General features: G+C 45.7%; 1 protein-coding gene across 1 annotated transcript in view; it reads left to right on the top strand.

The window, feature by feature from the left end:
* The window catches only part of LOC131886731 (tetratricopeptide repeat protein 28-like), a 33,333-nt gene extending 16,561 nt beyond the window's left edge, over positions 1–16,772 (top strand). Inside the window, exons 2-10 of the mRNA XM_059235132.1 lie at positions 4,734–5,024; positions 6,282–6,429; positions 6,534–6,760; positions 7,025–8,372; positions 8,862–9,097; positions 10,481–10,966; positions 11,070–11,221; positions 11,471–11,757; positions 12,300–16,772. Of these exons, the coding sequence (XP_059091115.1) occupies positions 4,749–5,024; positions 6,282–6,429; positions 6,534–6,760; positions 7,025–8,372; positions 8,862–9,097; positions 10,481–10,966; positions 11,070–11,221; positions 11,471–11,757; positions 12,300–16,672 (7,533 nt within the window). The 5' untranslated portion in view covers positions 4,734–4,748 and the 3' untranslated portion in view covers positions 16,673–16,772. The remainder of the gene's footprint in view (positions 1–4,733; positions 5,025–6,281; positions 6,430–6,533; positions 6,761–7,024; positions 8,373–8,861; positions 9,098–10,480; positions 10,967–11,069; positions 11,222–11,470; positions 11,758–12,299) is intronic.
* The last annotated feature ends 4,092 nt before the right edge of the window (positions 16,773–20,864 follow it).

Here is a 20,864-nt window from a genome sequence, read left to right as displayed (position 1 = left end):
GCTATTTGGACTTGGATGAAGTTACTCATGATCCACACCACATGCACAGGGTCTTGCCTAGTCTATCAACCCACTGTTCATTCACGGATACCCACTGTATGCACTTGTACGTACGTAGGCATGTATGTATACAAGATCCACAAGCACTCTCTCACCTCCATCCCGATCTTGGCTGTTGAGTGAGGGGCTTGAAACGTCATTAACTTGTTTTGACATCCATTCTGATTCGATCCTGGATAGGAAGAGAGAGGGAGGAGGAGGACGAGGAGGACAAGGAGAAGAAGGTGGCGGATGCAAGGATGATGATGAGTCCCTCCCGACCGAGATGGCAAGCAAGCTCATTCTCATGCATGAACTTCACCCTTTCTCATCAATTTTGTCCTGCTTTTTTTCGCACTTCACGATGATGAGATGAATGCGATGGGAGGCGCTTCCTGGGAATGGACTCATAACCTATTCAATCCTCAAGAGATCCTTCCGCCCGTTCCAAAGATATCCGTCCACCTTCACGCTAAAGCATAAATATACAAACCGACAGGGTGCCCGAGAATCTGGATGATGAAACTTTCAGTGCGATTTTATTTGTGGCAAGACTTGGAGATAAGTATGTACGTGGTCATTCCCGAAAATAGACGTCGCTCGACCTTCAAGGATTTCAAGAGCTAAACTTTATGGGAGCTCAGATGCCGAATGAGGCTTGAAATTGGTCGAATTTCTCAGAGACACTGACGAGCAGGCCTGGAAAATTGGAGCACTCACAATCAGGAAACTGGAGAAGTATCCTTAGCCATATAACTGCACACCAGCAAAAACGGCACATAAAGATTTAATCTAGATCTACCTCTCTTTCAATGTCAGTATCATAGCTTCGAGGTTCAGGTTCGCAAGTACACATAGTATGCAAGCTCGGGTCTACTTGTACCCCGGGGCCATCGGCAGATTTAAGCTCTTGAATGCCAGCAATGATGATTGGCATGGGTACGTCGTTGGTATGGAAATGAAGGCCCCGCCTCAGAAGGTCGGAAATCGGGGATGCGATGTGTATGACTGCTGCAAGAATAAACGCGTACCATGATGTACACACACTCACTCAAACATCAACAAACTCAGCACTCACACCATGAGCATATCCAGAAATGGAGGCGTTAGGAGCGAACCAAGATGAAAGTGAAGATTGATTCCCAACTATTCATTCTCATTGACCTCGAGAAACGAGATCATGATTAGGATGTAGTGGCATTGGAGCATTGGCCGGTCAAGTGGGCTTTTTTGGCCAAGCAATTTCAAATCACCCTGGAAAGGCGTGTATTTGATGTCTGTTTGCCGGGTTTGCCGCCGTCATCCTGGTTCTCCGACCAGGTTGGAAATTTGAACTTGAAAATTTCATGCCCACCAAAATATAAATCCGCTTCATCGAATGTCCCTGTTACGAAATGGATCTCATTCGAGCAATGATAAAAGATTTGCCGTCGGCAATCAAGTTGAGGGTAATCGCTTCGAAGAAAGACGAACAAGCAAAAAATGCCGGGACTGGGATCCTCCGGGAATTGACAGAACAATTCCCCCTGAAATAGCATCTTAAGTGCCCAGAACTGACATTTTATGACGACATCATCCCCATTTAAACCAGCTATCGGAGGATCGACAAATGGCGCCAAGGATCGGGGATTGCTGGTCTTCTCGTTACCAGATGGATGGATGAAAATCGGAGGTAAAACACTCCGGGATTTGATTTGGCTTCAGCAATGCACTTATCCGTATCAAACTTATGGCGAATAAACCTTGTGGCCCATTGTGGCGTTGTTAGGACACTTTGTGGTTGGATGGGCTTTTTTCGCTCGTCGGTGCAAATCAAGTTTTGATGACTTGTTATACAGGATGATAAGTGACACCTGCATCCAATTGAAAAGATCCAAAACGAGCCCGGACAGCTTCTAGCTAATCTCGGACATTATCTTTTTACAGTTGTACGGATTCGTACTTGCCATGGTGACGATATCTAGCAATCATCATTACTCTCGCCAAATAAAATGATTACAATCGCTTTCTTTCATCCATCTCCATCCAACGTGGAAAGGGAAAGGGGCCCTCGGAATTCCATCTTGGGTCCCCTTGAAACGAAAGAGTGTGTACGCGTATGCTACTCTGTGCAATATGGCAACATAATGCCCGAACCGTATATCTTGGCCTAGTTCCTACATTCTGTACATCAAGACCGGGATCTGGGAGCTTATGTATCCCTCAAATCTACAATGCCGCGACAGTTGGAGGTTAGAAGTGGTAGCTGTAAGTTGGATGAGAGAGATGGGCTGGGAATGAAGGCGTTCCAAACAATGACATGAGTACGACAGACCCATGTGGTAGGAATGGGGGGTATTGGTGGTGGTGGTGGTGGTGGTGGTTTGAGAGGAATTTCAGGAGTCATTCTCGCGTCTCGAATCTGGTCTAATTGCTTCTTTGATTTCTGGACGTCCTTGGATGATATTTGGAGGGGGGAAGATTTTTGAGCAGATAAATCGGGAGTAGTACAGAAGATAGAGCTAGTAGTGGTGTGTGTGTTCTTTGGACAACGAGAATCTACTCAAGATTCGGCCTAGGAGCAATATCGCGTGGCTCTCACGCCATTTTGACAAATGAAAGTGCCTTCTTCGAATTGGTAGACACGTTCAAATCCTTCTCTTTGATGGTGTTCCACAAGGTGAACATTGAGCACTAACCACAAGAGGCAATCAATTCAAGGTTCAACCATTAGAATAATTGCCACCTTCCAACCCGAGACCCTGATGAGGCCGCCGATGCCAGACCCAATCTCTCGAAGTGGCTTATAAGGCCACAATACTCTACACGTCGTACGTACAGTACACACGGCATACTAGTTGGGTATGAAAAAGTGAAATCTGTCACGGGAGTTATTGAATGCCCTCAAACGATCGTCCCCCCATTCCTATTTTCCTCCATTGCAATGCAACAACAGAGTATCGACGACTCAAATTTTATCCGCACGGCATAAAAGGAACCATCATGGATGGTTTAGCTTGTGGCATTCCACACTGATGATGAAGGTGACCAAAAATGGTTTCGCACCCGATGCATTCATCAACCAAGCAACGTCTTTACGTTCGTCCAAGATGCACACCCTCACGAGAGTTATCTGGGCATTTTTTGATGATCACTAAAAGCGAACCTCTGTTTCGTCATCCCTTTGTTCAATCGGGTCTTTTCGTGGAGTTCTTTTCGCAGAAAGTGCGGCACCGCCTTTATTTTCCCATTTCTTTTTCAAAACCCATTTACGCGCGGGGAAAAAGTATGTCTTCAGGTGCCTCCTCACACTCATCCGATATGTCCTTGACAGACTTCTTAATCATGCAGGGGCCAACAAAAAAACTTAAAACAACAATGGTGATCCAATCGCAAGCGAAGGAAGGCGGAACCTAATCTTAAACACGAAATGAATTACAGCGTTCGAAGGATTTCGTCCGTCCAATGTTCAAATGTCGGAATTGGCCAATCCAATATGCCAGCTTGCTTCCTTGCAGGGGAAGTATTCGTTTCTTTTCCAGGCCAATGACGAACACAAGAACACGCCTCGGAAAAAGCAATAAGGCACCATATAATTAGTATTCTGGCTTTGCCACCATAAACCATAAACCATGCCCTGAATGCATTCCTTAATGTTCGGTTTGAACTTGAGAAGGATGAAAAATCACAGGATTATGCCTCGGTAGCCTGTGGGTGAATTGCCAAGGCTCTTTGTCTTTCCTCTTGTCAAAGGCTTAGAACAGTATCGGATTCTATTGATTGTATGTACGTACAGTAGTAATTTTTTGTGTGTGTTCATAGCACAATGTGCAATCTTGAACGCGGGCGTGTTCACTATCAAGACTGCCTTGGTTTAATTTCTTTGAGCTATTGTACAGCTTCCTTGAAGCTTGAAATTGATTGACAACCATGACTGAACACCAAGACGAACGGAAGTTTTCCGATGGATAATTAATAAAAGCCAAGAACAATGGGCGCCTTTTTTGCCCCCCAAAATCTTGGTGAAAGTTAATATCATCATTCGACTAGACTGAACGAGCCCCTCAAGATCGATCTTGCGTCCTCTGTTCCTGTATGTAGAAGCAAATATAAAATATTCATGCTCCAAACCAAACTAAAAACGCGAGAGAACCCTCGAAATCGTTGAGGAATGCTGAAGTGCATATGGCAAGTGACGGATTAGGTGTTAGCGACGATGTGGTTCTTCCAGTTCTTGGTCGCTTTTTTTATGGTGTCGATCTTGGAAAAGACAAAAAAGTGGCCATGGCCAGTAAAGGTAAGCCGTCATTATCGACTGGTAGTAACTGATGATTGCTCAAGTCACGGCATTTTATCGTTGACGGGCCCCAAAATTGTTCTTTTGAGTTTCGATAGAATGATAAAACGAGTCCATGCCTTCACTTCAGCGCCATTGATGAATGAACCAGTAACCCCAAACTGTTTTTCCGGGCCCATCCATAACACTCATGTCCCATTAGGTGATTCATTCTTGACACTTGGACAAAGGCCATTTTGAATGATGCTGCACATTGAGAGTGGGAGACTCACTTCATATCAGGGGTGAGCCCTCTTGTAGCATCCCAGGAGCGTAAATCGCAGAGGAAACGAACGACCAAGAAGCGCGATGACCAATTTCCATGTCTGTCGATGAGGCAAACACGAGTTCTGTATTCCCCTCATTTTGTTCATTTCAGATCATTCTCCTGACAATGGATGGCCAATCACCTTCATTGGCACTCTCGGCTGCCATGTCGGACAATGCCAACAAAACCCTCTTTCTGGAGAAGGTCCGGGATTCGAATCACGCCTGCCAAGCGGGAGATTTCAAGCTGGCAGTTCGATTGTACACGGAGGCAATCGCATTGGATCCTGGCAATCACATCCTCCACTCCAATCGATCCGCTGCTTACATCAAAATGGGACAATTCCCGAAAGCCTTGCAGGACGCCATTCGGGCGCGAGATCTGAACCCTGAGTGGCCCAAGGTGAGTTCAAAGCTTTTAAAGTTTAGCTATGCAGAGTCCGTAAATGCCTCTTGAGAATGTTTCGAGACAAAGGCCCTCGGTTTTCTGTGTCAATACCCAAGGAATCGTCGACGTGCTATGGCCTCGTTTATGAGAGCCGATCAAATGCAAAGTATTTTCAAAAGAAGATGGGACACAAAGCTAGAGATGATAGGCTCTTGTTGCCAGCGTTTGGCCTGGTAAATGACCCTTTTTATGGGTTTTTTGAGAGGAGGCTAATGAATTGGTAATGGATCTGGCTGGAGCTTGGAATGTTTGAAATTTCTCTTCGCCGGGGAGAAATAAATGCCCTCGTTTTTGAAAGCCAAGGATGTCAATGGCAAGAGGGGCCGAGACCAATCTCCCAGAAACGATAATAATCGAATCCAGTCCTCAAATGATGATGATGATGATGACGATGCTTGCCCTTTTCTTTGATCGAAATGACATGCCTTAGAGAAACGGACGGAGGACGAAGACGTTGGTGAGGGGAAAATATCGCCTCATGCTCTCGTGATTGTCACAATGCGATCTGTTCTATCCAAGGCAGTTTGCTTCGCCTTTGAGCCTTTACAATAGCCAAAGATAATCTATCCAGACCTGGATCATTGCATTGAATTTATCTATGAATGCATCCCGTTTCTTCTTAATTCAAGAGGGCCAAGCTCAAGTGTCAAAGGATGGGGAGCACTTCGATGCGAGATAATACATTCTCCAAGTTCAATCGGAAGTGGGCGGCCATCTCGAAGATTAATCGAAACAGGTCTGATGAGTTGGAATTCCAGGTCATTAATTGACCACCCGCTTCATAGGGTTGGACAGAAGAAGGAAAAAAACGGGGGAAAATATTCGAATGCTTTGGCACCCATTTCTTGGTCGTGAATAAAGAGAGTGGCAAAAAACAGGAATGCGAGTGAAAAAAAAAAACGGTCGAAAAGAAAGAAATATGCAAGATGCATCTTCTGTTTTCCCCTCTTTTTAATTGCCCTCAGTTTGGCTTATCAGGATCTCGTACAAGTAGTTTTGGCCACTCAGAAGAGAACGATGTGGTCAGAAACGAGCTCGTTTTTGGCTTCGTTGGCAAGGCAAACTCGATCCTATCTGAATGTGAAATCTGGAGAAGGTTTTCCGGATGGCCCTCCCACCGAAGTTTGAGTGGCTCTTGCGAGTTATCCAGCTCATAATCATTGATAATTTATCTTGCATTACTATCAAGTCTTTTCCCATGATATGTTACAGGCCTATTATCGCCAAGGTGTGGCTCTGCAATGCTTGGGCAAGCACTCGGATGCCCTGGCCGCATTCGCTAATGGACTGGCTCAGGATCCCAAATCGTTGCAGCTCCTGGCTGGACTCATTGAGGCGGCCATGAAATCACCACTCAAAGGTAGGTACACTAAAGACGATAATGATGATTATGTGACATTCAAGTTGCTACCTCGACGGGCGTTCTATGTATGTACGTACATGCTTTCGTTGCTCCCCCGGCAGGAACCTTGGAGCCCACATATCGGCAACTTCAGATGATGAAGTTGGACAAGTCGCCTTTTGTCATCATATCTGTGATTGGCCAAGAGCTTCTGGCCCAAGGAAGGTACTCCAGTGCGGTCGAGGTGTTGGAAAGTGCCCTTAAAATTGGGACCTGCAGCTTGAAGCTCCGAGGATCCGTGTTTTCCGCTCTGTCCTCGGCCTATTGGGCTCTGAACAGCCTCGATAAGGTACGTAAAAGAGGGGTTGGAATTAGTTGGACTTTGATTTCCCGTTACATCTTGGGATGATGCAAAAATGATTGGTGATCCTTGATTACGGTCGGTGGGTCGGAAAATAAAAATGCATTCCAAAGTGATTTTGATGCCGAGATCAATCCTCCCATTCAAGATCGACCTCTTGTTGTTCATTGAGGGGACCATCCCGATAAGCATCTGTCCATGCTCTGATGCGATGGTACCACTTGTCAATGTCCGAGTTGTTCGCATTTTCAGGCCATTGGTTACATGCAGCAAGACCTGGTGGTGGCCAAGCAGTTGTCCGACATTCCCGGAGAGTGTCGAGCCCACGGCAATCTGGGATCGGCCTACTTCAGCAAGGGCAACTACAAGGAAGCGCTCACCTCGCATCGATATCAATTAGTGCTTGCCATGAAATGCAAAGACTCGCATGCGGCATCCACCGCCCTCACCAGTCTTGGGCACGTCTACACGGCCACGGGAGATTATGCAAATGCCCTGGCCTCCCATAAACAATGCGTGGAGCTCGTGCAACAATTAAACGATAGGGTGCAAGAGGCGCGCGAGACTGGCAACGTGGGTGCCGTCTATCTGGCCATGGGAGATTTCGACAAGTCGGTGGAGTGTCACAGGAAGCATTTGGAAATTGCCAAGTCACTGGCCAATAAGGTGGAGGAGGCCAGAGCCTACAGCAACCTGGGATCAGCCTATCATTACAAGCGAAGTTATGAGCAGGCTGTGATGTTTCATAATCAGGTGTTACACTTAGCCCAAGAGCTCAAGGACAAAGCCATCGAAGCCCGAGCCTATGCCGGACTCGGACACGCAGCCCGTTGCATGGGACAGCACCTCCAAGCCAAAGTCTGGCACGAAAAGCAGTTGGACATGGCTTTGGTCACCAAAGACAAGGTGGCGGAAGGCCGGGCTTGCTCCAATTTGGGCATCGTCTACCAATTATGTGGAGACCATGACGCGGCACTCAAGCTCCATCAGGCCCACTTAAACATTGCCCGAGTGTTGCACGACCGTGCAGGAATGGGTCGTGCCTTTGGCAACATCGGGAACGCCTACTCGGCCAGTGGCTTCTACGAGCAGGCCATCAAGTACCACAAACAAGAGCTCACCATATCCAAGGAGGTGTGTGATCGAAATTCAGAGGCATCAACCCATGGCAATCTGGCCGTCGCCTACCAGGCCCTCTCCATGCATGAGATGGCTCTTGTGCACTATCATAGTCATTTGAATATTGCCCGCGAGCTAAAAGATTCGGCTGGTGAGGCCCTGGCCCTGTGCAACCTGGGTAATTGTCATTCCTCAAGGGGCGAGTTCACGCAAGCAGTGCCCTTCTACGAGAACTATTTGATGCTCTCCCAAGAATTGAACGATGTGGAAGGCGAAGCCAAAGCTTGCCATTTTCTCGGCTATGCCCATTATTGCCTGGGGAATTACAAAGAAGCCATTCGTTATTACGATCAAGACTTGGCACTCGCTCGAGATCAACAAGATCGCATGAACATGGGCCGAGCCTATTGCAATTTGGGCTTAGCCCACCTGGCCATTGGCAACTTTGAGAGTGCACTGGAATGTCAAAAATACTTCTTGGGTGAGTACCCTTGGGTTTTTCTTTATTTCAAACAAATGCCTGTCTCTTACCTTCTTGTTCTACCAACCATGGAGCCTGGCCATCGCTCCATGATGGGATAATGTGACGACTAAATTGCCAAATGGGCTTTTCAATTGGGTGCAGTTTACACAAGTTGGCACGGAACGTTTAGCAATGATATTAGACTCATTTTGGGTAGTCTTCGACAACTTGCCAAAGCTTCATTGGAGTCATGACTTCATAATCCGCCACATTCCGGAGGATGCATTGAACCGTCACTCGTCTTTGCCGTTGTGCAGCATACACAATATTGTAGGGTATAATTGAATTTCAAGATCATTAATCATATTTTTTCCCCTCACTGCCCTCCTCTCTTTCTCCCTCTTTCTCCTCCTCCTTCTCTCTCGACTTGCGTAGTGTAAGTCGACTGCACACTACAGAGTTCCTAGTGAGTCTAACGCCGTATTTTTTCTTCTCTGTGGCCTCTAGCCATCGCCCAAGTCATGAAGCACAACCAGGGCAAGTTCAGAGCATTGGGCAATATGGGCGATGTGCTGCTCAAGATGGAAGATCAATTGGAAGAGGCCATCTCCGTGTACCAAAAACAGCTCGGACTGGCCAAACAAATCAGGGATAAAGGCTTCGAAGCCTCGGCTTATGGCTCCCTGGGGATCTGCCACCGCCACGCCAAATTGTATGACAAGGCCCTGGGATTTCATACTCAGGTAGGTGTGAAACGAACCAGACAAGTGAGCACTCGGCGACCCCCGCTGAGACAATCTGCTTAACGATTCATTTGAACGAGCGAATGTGTATCATTTACATTTTGATGAAGTCATTCCTGAATGAACGGAGGAGACACCTACAACAATAAGGGCCACCTCAAGTGTTTTCCCCTTTCCTATTAGCCATGCTTGTCGATGTCCGTATTGGACACGTATGGTAGACATAGAAATAGATAGAATGGAGTGGATGGGTTGGGGTTGGGGTAGAGCACCACCTAGATCTAGTAGAGGCACAATTCAAGGTCTTCAGCAACAATGGTTCAATGTGCATTGCCCTATCTGTTTGAGCCCTCTCATTATCCAATTCCGCTCTTGTATATAGGGGGATGTCTTCGGAATAAGCGGCTTCCATTTTTGGTCAATGCTCATATCTTTGAATCTGAGCCCACGCATAACGACACGCAAATCCTACTCAACTATTGAAAATTACAAATTTACAAGTGGGAATCATCTGTCCTCCTCGTCGGTGAGGATCGCATGATATTTGATCGAAGAAGACTTGACATGAATTGGCCCTCGGGCCTAGAAGTACAAGATTTAACCAAGATCTTATCATTCTACCTTGGGTTTTAAACCGTAATTTGCTCCGACTCTGACCACGAATACGATTCGACTCCAGGTCTGGTTTGACCTCATTCCTCAAGTGTTCCAAGCTCGAGGGTGACCTCAAAGAACGAAGTTCGACCATCAGAGAGGGCTTTGAAGGCGCAAATGTGATTGATGATTCAAAATCCCAGTTGTGATCAGACTCAAAGGCAGGAATGTCAGACTTTTTTGTGTCTTTCGGGACCCGAGCTCTTCCAAATGACAGGGTGCAATCAGAGAATGGGGGGTCGTCTTGCAACACATGAAATCAAAGGATCTAACCTTTTTTTCCTGAGCTTGAATCTACATATTGTGCGGGAAGCATTAGAATCTCAACCTTCTGGAGATACCTCGCTACATCCCCTTTGTCACAATTCATCGCCCATTAATGGATCATTTGGTGGCGAGGCTTGCAAAGTAGGAGGAAAAATGCCACATTCTTTTGTGACGTTTAAATTGCCGCCCGATCAACAGCCAGATGTTGGAGCTTTTAAATCTTCAACTCATAACTCTAAATAATTCCGAGCTCCCGCTCCTACAGGGCAAAAAGAAAGAGGATGAGGGCTTGAGAGCTTGAGAGCAGACGAGCTGTCGGGATTCTGAGTTTAATGGCCGTGTTGACTTGACTTTTGACGTTTGTTCTCTATCGCGAGAGATAATCACCCGTTGTCACAGATGAAAGAAATCTCGTTTCAAGAGGAAGCAAAAATGAAGAGTTACACTCATTGTTCGTTGCAGGAACTCTCTATTCTCCAAGACATTGCGGATATGCGAGGGGAGTGCAAGGCCCACGGGAACCTGGGGGCCGTGCATCTCTCTTTGGGTAACTACATCAATGCCATGAAATGCTACCAGGAACAACTCGAGCGGGCCCAGGACATCAAAGACTCGGCCATGGAGGCGCAATCGCAGGGCAATCTGGGCCTGACCAAGATCAACTTGGGGCGACACGAAGAGGCTATTGGGTGCTTCGAGCAACAATTAGCGGCTCTTGAGCAAGTCATATCGCCCTCGTCGCCACCGAGCTTTCTCCTGGAAAAGGGCCGGGCCTATGGTAATTTGGGCTCATGCTACGAGGCCTTGGCTGACTATGAGGAATCCATCAAGTGCCATGAACACCATCTCGACATCAGTCTGAAGCTGAAAGCCATCAAAGACCAGGACCGAGCCTACCGTGAACTCGGTCTGGCCCATAAGAACTTGGGGAACCTTCAACAGGCTCTGGTAAGGAAGTTTAATGATGACCCGATTGAACGCATGCAAATCAAGGGGCAGCACTGTTCAGTAACTAATCAGTTGATTATATGCATTGTTGTCTTGTGAATAGGTTTGCTTCGAAAAGCGTCTCGTTGTTGCCCACGATTTGTCCAAAATCAATGCTAAAGGCACCGCCTACGGAGATCTAGGGGAGATCCACGCCCTCTTGGGTAACTTTGAACAAGCATTGTCTTGTCTGGATCATCAGCTCAACTCAGCTCGGTAAGGAGAAGTTCCAGTAATCTCTTCAGAACTCATTTCCAGTCTAATCTAATCGCCGTCTCTGCCTTTTCATTCATCCTCCATGGGCTTTATCAATTGAACAGGCCGACTTTGATTACCTTTCCTAGGGTACACACACACACACACACACAATAGTAGCACAGATGCAGAGACGGCATTGGATGATAACACTATAGAATTGAAAGCTTTCAAAATAGCGTACTTTTCTTTCTTCATTCAACTGATTAGGTCGTCCAATGACCGTCTATCAGAAGCTGAATCGGCATCTGGATTGGGGATGGTTCATCAGAAAATGTTTCAATGGAACTCGGCATTGCAATATCACCAACTGGATCTGGATATCTCCCAAGCCAACGACCACAAGGACGGTCAACTCAGGGCCATGGCCAATATAGGCGCCACTTACGAGGGCATGGAAGACATGGATAAGGCCCTGATTGCTCATGAGAATTATCTGGACTTGGCTCTACAAACCAATGACATCACGGCCCAAACAAGATCATTAGGGGGTCTAGGTGAGTGCTGCTCTTTGTTATCACGAAACCATTGGGTGGTTTCCTTCTGAGTTTCCTTTTCAAATGTGTTTTTCGACATCTCAATGGGAGAGTTAAGCTCAGCTAATCCTGAAATATTAGAGTCACACAGTCAATCCTTTCCTGAATGCCGGACAAATGAGCCTCTGCCAAGGGAGAAAATAACCCGTTGGACAATTGACAAACGCCAAAAGACCTCAATTTAATAAACGCGTACACACGGCTCCAAAGATCTGATAACAACGTTGGGTTATAAATTTCTTGTCATTGGTAAACCACGGATGAAGAGGGCAAAAAAAAACACAACAACCTGGGATTGCTACGATTAGAGAAGTCGTCGACAGTTCTTGGTGTCTTCCAGACAATTGCAAGATCCCACTTCACCAGCAAATAAATAACCATAAGCCAAAAAAAGAAGACGCATTGTTTAGATAGGCTTGATAGGAGCACATTGACTACCGAGCTCACGAAGGATATCAGCTCTCATAAACCTTTTTTTTTATTCTTCAATTCTTTCTTGCTAGGTCGTCTTCAACATCGTCTGGGTAATCTGGAAGAAGCCATCGCTTATCTTGGTCGGGGTCTAAATTTGGCTGAACAATCCAATAGAAGAGAGGACGAAGCTCGCATTCGACATCGTTTGGGGGTCATTCACTGGCAGATCAGAAACTTGGACCATTCCTATGAGCATTTGGAGAGGGCCGCTTTACTTTTTGAGACCTTCCGTCGAGAAGCCAAAGGGACTTCTGACTACAAGTTGTCGCTCTTTGACCTTCAGACCGAATGCTACCACATTCTTCAACGGGTATTAGTGCACTTGGGGCGAGAAAATGAGGCTCTTGTAGTGGCGGAGAGAGCTCGAACGAGAGCATTCGTGGATCTACTTTTGGAGCGCCAAAGTTCCCCGGGGTCAAATGCCACCTCTCGTTTGAGTCGCCTGGACGAGAGCACACCTTCATCAGTCAATGAAATTGTCAGTCTGGTCAATCGACAAAACGCCTCGGTTCTATACTACAGTTTGGCCGCCGGTTATCTCTTCGTATGGTTGATCATCCCTACCAAAGGCATCGTCAAATTCCATCAAGTATGTGTGAGCCCCGAGGAAGGAGAGGAGAATGACGCGTCAAAAGGTGCCATGCTGGAGGAGAACATCCATAGCATCAGAGAGGCGTTAGGCATTCAGAATTCCAACATGACTTACTCGGGCTCTCGAGGAGATGACGAGAACGAAAATGGAGGGGGCGTGGATGACTTGTGGTCCTCCCATCTGGATGCCTTGGGCGACAAGCTGAACCAGGAGAGTGATAGATCCGGATTCTTGAGGATGGTGAATCGGAGCTCGAGACTGAATGCATCCTCGTATTCGTTGAGCTCGTTATTCAGTGTGGGCAGCGTGGGGGCGGGGAGTACCATGAGTGGCTTGACCGCCAGTTCCCGACACAGCACTCGCTCTCGACGTGGATGGCAAGGACCTTCGTGCTTGAAGAAACTCTACAAGGTTCTCATTGAGCCCATGGAAGACGAGCTACCCGAGAACTACCCCTGTGAGCTGATGCTCGTGCTGGAAGGAGATCTATATCTCGTGCCTTTCGCCATGTTGAAAGGCCCCACGTCCACCGAGTGCTTGTGCGAGCGTTTCAGTTTGATCACGTCACCTTCACTCACCTCGATCAAAACATCTCGCTCCAAGAATAGCAAGAATTCTGATCAAGCCTCGGCCATTGTGGTGGGAAATCCCAAGATCCCAAGCACGATCAGTGATCAATGGGGATGGGGTGATATTCCCTCTTCAGGGCAGGAGGCCTCTATTGTGGCCGAAATCATGCAAAGTGGAGCACTGACAGCTGAGAAGGCAACAAAGGAGGCTATTCTCAGCCAAATATCCCAAGCTGAGTGCATCCATTTCTCCTGTCATGTGTCATGGAAGCTCTCCGCTTTAGTGCTCTGTCCAGGAGAATTCGTTGAATCAAAATCGTCATTAAGTGGGACCTCTCCGACAGGAGGCGTGGCCAACAAGCGTTATTCCATCCATTCGGATACCATTCATGAGGAAGAAGACGTTCGATCAGAGGTGGCTTCTTCCACTTTAGACATGCCTTCTTTGTCTGAATTCTTGCTCACGGCTGCCGACATCCTCAACCTCAAACTCAATGCCAAGCTTGTCGTTATTTCCAGTTGCTACACGAAAGACGAACACGGGCAAATCACTTCAGACGGACTTATCGCCTTGACCAGAGCCTTTTTGGCAGCTGGAGCGCAAACCGTGATGGTCTCTCTCTGGCCGGTGCCCAGCACTGCCGTCAAACTCATCATGAAAGCCTTCTATTCATCCATGCTCCAGGGTTCACGGGTGAGCAAAGCCTTGGCAGAAGCAATGACTACCGTCCAAAACACGAAGCAACTTCAAAACCCCACCAATTGGGCCGGGTTCACCATCATTGGAGTGGACGTGAAGCTGACCAACAAGGTCGCTCTCATGGGACAAGCCTTGAGGGAGATCCTTCACACCCCCGAGAGTTGCCGAGATGCGTTGAGGGTCACTTTGCACTTGGTCGAAAAGAGCCTGCAGAGACTCAACCGGGGATACAAGAACGCCATGTACACGTCGCAAAAAAGCATAGAGAACAAGGTCGGATCTGTGGACGGTTGGAAGGATCTGCTCATCTCGGTTGGATTTCGATTTGAGCCCGAGGCCAACAACATTCCCGCGTCGGTGTTCTTCCCTCAAAGTGACCCAGGTGAAAGATTGGCACAATGCAGTGCGAGCCTTCAAGCCATCTTAGGGCTCTCCCAAACCTCGTGGGTGGCCCTGTCAAAACTCTTGGCCAGTCAAGAGGAGGCGGATGAGATAATTGCCCTCTTTAGAACTGTCTCTGTCAACATGCATGCTGATGAAGCAGGTGTACAAGTACCCGTCAATGTGAAGCTCTGGCAATTGCAGGGTTGTCATGAATTGCTAGCATCCTTGGGATTTGACCTCATGGAAGTGGGCAAGGACGATGTTATTCTAAAAACCGGCAAAACCGCCAACAAGAGGCAAATCCAGTTTGCCCTGCAAGCTCTGGTGGCGCTCTTCGACACTCAGGATGCTCCCAGATCCGTGGAAATGGATGAAAGCTCGAATTCGTCCCTGGCAGAAGAGGATCCTGAATCTGAGCACGAGACCGAGGACGAATCCGTTGATATGATCTCACCAGCATCGCCGTTCCCACTTCCACGAAAGAGTGGTGTGGTCCTTGACGGAGCCTCCGGAGCATTTTCAAGCTATGTCAGAAGTCGCGGAGAGCCCGATGGTCGACAAGCCGGATTAAACGATTCACCCCCACATCCGGCTTTCCCTCAAACGTCTATTCCACCTCCACCGGTCCCACCTCTACCACCGATGGTCCTTTACCAAACTCATAGCAAAGGCCATGAGAGTGATTGTAATTTTACACCAAGTCCGGTCAATCCGGTGCCGAAGTCTTTCCTTCGAAACTCATATGCCCTTGGATCACCTCATCATCACAACCATGCTGGACCATTTGCTTATGGGAAACGCCTATCCAGAAACACTATGGCGACTCCAACTGAGGACAAGGCGGATTCTTCTAGCAGCAATGCCAGTTCTTTGGCAGATTGGTCCCCAGCCAAAAATTTGGTGAAGAAACCCAATCTACATCCCATCATTCAGAGCCGCTTGGATCAAGCTCTGCAGGAAATGAGCAGTGTGACCAATCCTGGCCGACCTCAGGGTATTTATGAAAATCATGATATGCAACAATACAGCGTGAAGCAACCGGCTGGAAAACCACTGATGCCCATTCGTAGCGTGTTCACGGACGTTGGTTATCATGCTAATCAAAAGATCACGGACAAATCGGATCCCAATGACAAATTCAGTGTTCGAGCTGAGACCACTAAAACAATCTCGAGAAAAGTGGAACGCCCTGTCCCCGCAGATTCTCGGCTCAACCCAGGGGTCACACGAAGAATGCCTCCAACTGGAGAATCAGGCAGTCCTGAGAGCACTTTGAACCAAAAACGATCCTCCATCGCCGCTGATACGGTTTCCTTGACTTCAAGCACAAATACTTTCATTGTCAAGTCAGATGATGGGAACTCATCCGATGCCAGGATTGATTTGAGCGAGATCAACATCCACGACAGTCTTCGTCGAAGCCAATTCAGAGATTTAAGACGAGACAATCCTATCTCAGAGGTTTATCACGAAAGAAACATTGGTCTTGACCTCGCCCCTCCCTTGGCTTCAATCATTATGTCTAACAATCTTCAAGTTGTTCAGGTTGACCATCACTCCGACTCTGAAGGTTCCACCAAAACCTTGAACAAAAGTGGCACTTCTCCAAATGTGGAGGAGAGCATGAACAGCTTCGACCAACCAGCAACCATTGAGAAGGCTCATGCCAATTTGAAACTTCCTCCGCCTATGAAGAGAAGGCCACCAATCCCGCCCAAGCCTTTAACGGACTCTAAGATCATGGATCCTAGGATAGTAATGACTCGAGATGAGGGTGACGGTCGCTCCATGACTGATTCGCAATATTCCGGATATTCCCCAAACGGACAAGCTCTCTCACCAGGGGGAGCCACTTCTGCCGACAACAATTTAGCCTCCAAGATTGGTTATCTCCGAATTCAGGACTACATGAATAACCAAGAAATTGCTGTCATTGAGGAGAATGAAGGCGAAGGTAATGCAGCCATGAAGCCCAAAGACATTGCCAACTACATCAACACGCAGTTCAAGATGCCGAATCAAAATGAAACGGCGAATTTAGCCATCAACCAATCTGGTAGCTCGTTTGATGGAAATACCAAACACCCCCACAACCTTTGGAGCCGAGATCCCAATGGGGGTCTACGTTATACGGGGTTGTTCTCATCAGACTGTTGATCACATTTGTCCTTAATGCCGAACATGTACCTTTGAACTCAAAGCTGTGATACGCTCTCCATTTTTATATCGCTACTTATGAATTAAATTCCTATCAAGAGCATGCGCCTTTTTCTGCAAGCTATCAAAGTGATTTGCATAACGCATCGCAAACGTTATGATATTGAAGTGGTACCTCAGTTGAAAAAATATTTCAACCCAATTCTTTGTTGCCTTACTGAAAAATAAGAGATGCGTGTTGGGTGGAATTTAAGTATTGTCGAGATGTTTTATAAGGACTGATCCGATTCAGGGGACGAGTTGACTGAAGAGTGGACAACACAACTATCGATTTTACTATTAAATAGGATCATCTTATGATCTATATATATCTCAGCAAGACAACCTAAGTTTTTTCGCCTTTCTCTTAGAAATTGAAGGCAGCTTGAAATTTTGCTGCTTTACAAAACCTGCCAAACGCCAAAAGCATTCTGTTTTTGAATCATAATTTGGGCGTGTTTTTTTTCGAATATTGGTGAACCATTACGACAACATTTTTTTGTAATCTTACCTTTACCTAAAATATTGTAACTAACTGTAATAGCTCCTTAAGCACTTTCTTTTATATCTTTTGATTCAATTTCTCTCCAAAATAAGGGATAAGAGCTCCCATTGTTAAGCAAACTTTAAAAATCCCATTTATCGTTGTATTGATATGACGAATGAATTTTAAGAGAGGTCCATTGGGTCCGAAAATCCAACATGGAGGCCATCTGATTTTGATGAATCGAATTAAGCAATCTAATATTCACGTTTATCAATGGCTATCCAGCAAGATTCTAGAAATCTTTGTTTTACAACAAATCTGGTCTAATTGAATCCCGCAAAACCTTTAATTGAATATTCCTTTTTGGTGGACTTTTTGCTTATTCATATCAATAAAATCAGTCAATATCTATTGGCATATCGTGAGACTATTTATTACATTGCATAGGGAACAAAGATGAAAATGCTCCAGCACTTAACTAAGATCTGAGCTCTTCAAGTTTGCTTTTGCCCAAAAATTAGTTGTCCGGACTAGTTGGGGTTTTGAATGTAAAACCTACAGAAAAATAAAATTCATTACTTGACAATTTACTTTCTTTTAATAGGACTATTGTTAATGTAAAAGGAAGTGAAAGGCTGATGCCTGGATGAAAAGCCATGGTCTTCGGTTTGATTTTGTTAATTTGAAGGCGTTCTCTTGACAACAATCGTTAATGGCACTTTTTAGTTCCACGTTTGAAGCGGATTAGGAACGGATTACAGTTACCATCATTTTGGCCAAAAAGTGTAATTCGTTACACAACTGTTACTTGCCAAAAACTGTAATGGCGTTACTCATTACAATTACTTTCACAAAAAAATAGATGACCAATATTTCAGGGCTTTTGATCATCAACACCATACTTTGCCAAATTAACTGCTCAATTTTTGTTTCAAACATTTTTGGGCAATGAAACTATTTCATGAATTTTTACTATAATCAACCTAAAACTGAGGATTTTTGAGGAAAAGGAGGGATTTTGGTCATCTTTAGGGGAATAGGATGGGTGTAAAAAAATTCAGGGCTATGATCATCATTGCTCAAATATTTGTTTGACATTAAACCTCAAGCTTTCATTGAAAGAACATGTTGAGCACATAGGGTGGTGTCATATTGCAAATGATCTAATTTTAATCTAAAGGCGGGTGGTAATCCTCCCATCGTTTGCCACCAAAACAATGTTCTAGAATGCAAGAGAGATGTTTTCATGACAGAACCAAAACTAAGGGCCTGCTGAAGACCGGCAACAGGCCAAGGGAAGTGTGTGAGACTTTCGGTGTCCATCTTCAAACTATTGGTAAGAGGAGAACTTCATCCAAGAACATAGGATGCCTTTACAACAAATCCAGACCGAGAGCAAAGATCTGGGATTTCGCTCAAAGAGCAAGAAGAATCGGACTTACCACCCCCGTTTGTCGGAACTATTCGTCCATTTACCATTGGCCTAGGTCCATGAGCCACCATGGATCAACCAAGTGATTCCCTAATTCAAAAGCTGATCCTGTCCAAGTTTCAGATCACATTGATTAATAAGAATTAACTCTATTCGTTCAAACCCGACCCCACTTGTTGAAATTCGGGTGATTCCAACTGAAGGAACTTCATTCACAATGAAGGCCTTGCCTGATAACGGAGCTACGGAACCAATTATTTCCCAGGATTTAGTCAGTATCAACTATATTTCTGTAGAATCGTCGAGAGTATGTGGGGTCAAAGCCGCAAATTCAACTTCAATGAGATATATTGCATCCGACCAACTCGATGTTTATCTTCAAGACGTAAGAACTCAAATTGAAACTTTCGTCACGCCTGCCATTCAAACCGCGTTATTTCTGGCTTGGCGCAATCTTGTCAGTTCAAATGTCATCCCACAAACCTTTCCAAATCCCCCTAAGGCCTCCAGTTCTCAAGTCAGCCAGTTTCCCTAAAGGTTTTCTTTGTAGGGGGCTTTAATTCTCCGGCTAGCGTTGGAGAGTGGAAGGCTAGTCCCTATGGGTATATTCTCATTTCGAAATCGACATCTCAGTCGTTCGAAAAGCTGAAGGAAATTGCGATCTTGCGCAATTTCTCTCAGCATGTTGGTGTAGCCACCAGAGCGAATAGCGTTCTTGACTTGTTTTTTTCCAATGACCCTGATCTGATCCAGTATGTCCATGTGACACCTAGTAATCTGTCAGATCATCATGTTCTCGAGATAGGGTCGACCATTACTCAAAAGCCGGCGTGCTCTAGAGTAAGACCGGCCAAAAAGGTCGGTCTGGCTAAGTTCAAGTTCAAAGATGAACATTGGCCTTTGATTACAGAAAGATTAGAAAAACTTGACATGATTTGAATTCTGAAACAGGAATCGTCCATAGATGCAGCCATTGCTAAATTAGTTTCAGCTTTTAAGGAAGTTTGCTCCAGATTAGTAATCTTTGAATGTGTTCCGATAGGTGGTACACGGACAAAATTTCCAAAATATTGGAAGACTTTGTTCAAAAAGAGTTGCAAACTAGCAAAAAGGCTGAAGAGCACTTCGAGTCCAGTAATAGTGGGTAGTCTCCAAAAAAAGTTGGAGTTGATCCAAGGTTTAATTAAGGCCTTCATTGACTTCGATCTGTTGAAAAAGGCAAGTAGAGTAGTCCAGGAGGTGAGGTCGAATCCGAAGGCATTTTTCTCTTATGCAAACTCAAAGAGAAAGATGAAACAACCTGTAGGGTCCTTTGAGGTCAACGGGAAAGTCATAAGCAATGCAGAGTCTATGGCCAACATACATGGAGACATCTTCAGTTTTCGATGAGCATATCCAGTTGAAAGTTTGTAAAGCTTTTCAAACGTGTGGTTGGATAAATCGCACGTTTAAGTCCAGATATAGTATCACAATGCTAACTCTGTACAAGTTAATTGTCCAGCCACATCTTGAATATGCCTCGCTCATTTGGGCCCCAATTAGTTCAGCAGGTTTGCAAAAGCTCGAGCAGGTCCAAAGATGTTTTACTAGGAACATTGAGGATATAAGTGAGCTCCGCTATTGGGAGAGACTGAAAAAGTTGGGACTGTACAGTATACAGAGAAGGTACGGAAGGTATCTGATACTGTACGTTTTCAAAATCATTCATGAGCCTTGTCCCAACCCAGGATTTAGGGTCAATTCTAGTGATTGTAGAGGCTTAACGTGCGTTTTGAGAGCACCTTCAAGCCCTCGAGAATCCAGGCTAGTTAAAACAATGAAGTCCAACTCTCTTCTTTTTGTCCAATTTGCTGACCTCAAATATTCGTAGGGCGTATGTAGGCGTTGATCCAGTAGCAGGATTTAAGCCAGACTTGGACATGTTTTTGATTAAAATTCCCGTTCAGCCTTATATTCAAGGATTAGCTAGATCAGTCAACTCTAATTCGTTGGTCGGTCAAATAATATATACCGACCAACGAATTAGAGTTGACTGATCTAGCTAATCCTTGAATATAAGGCTGAACGGGAATTTTAAATTTCTCGTCTTGATCTGTGGGATTCCAATCTCAGTAGCGGTAGGGAAGTCCGCGGATAAAAAATCTGCATAATTGTTACCATCAGTACCGCGTGACTGCACCATAACCCAGGTAGCCTGTACATGTTTGTCGTTTTTTACAAGGTCTGTGGCTTAC

The sequence above is a fragment of the Tigriopus californicus genome, chromosome 9 (assembly GCF_007210705.1).
Source record: "Tigriopus californicus strain San Diego chromosome 9, Tcal_SD_v2.1, whole genome shotgun sequence".
Lineage (NCBI taxonomy): Eukaryota > Metazoa > Arthropoda > Copepoda > Harpacticoida > Harpacticidae > Tigriopus > Tigriopus californicus.
The sequence above is the reverse complement of the archived record's forward strand: the minus strand, read 5'-3'. Positions and strand labels throughout refer to the sequence as shown.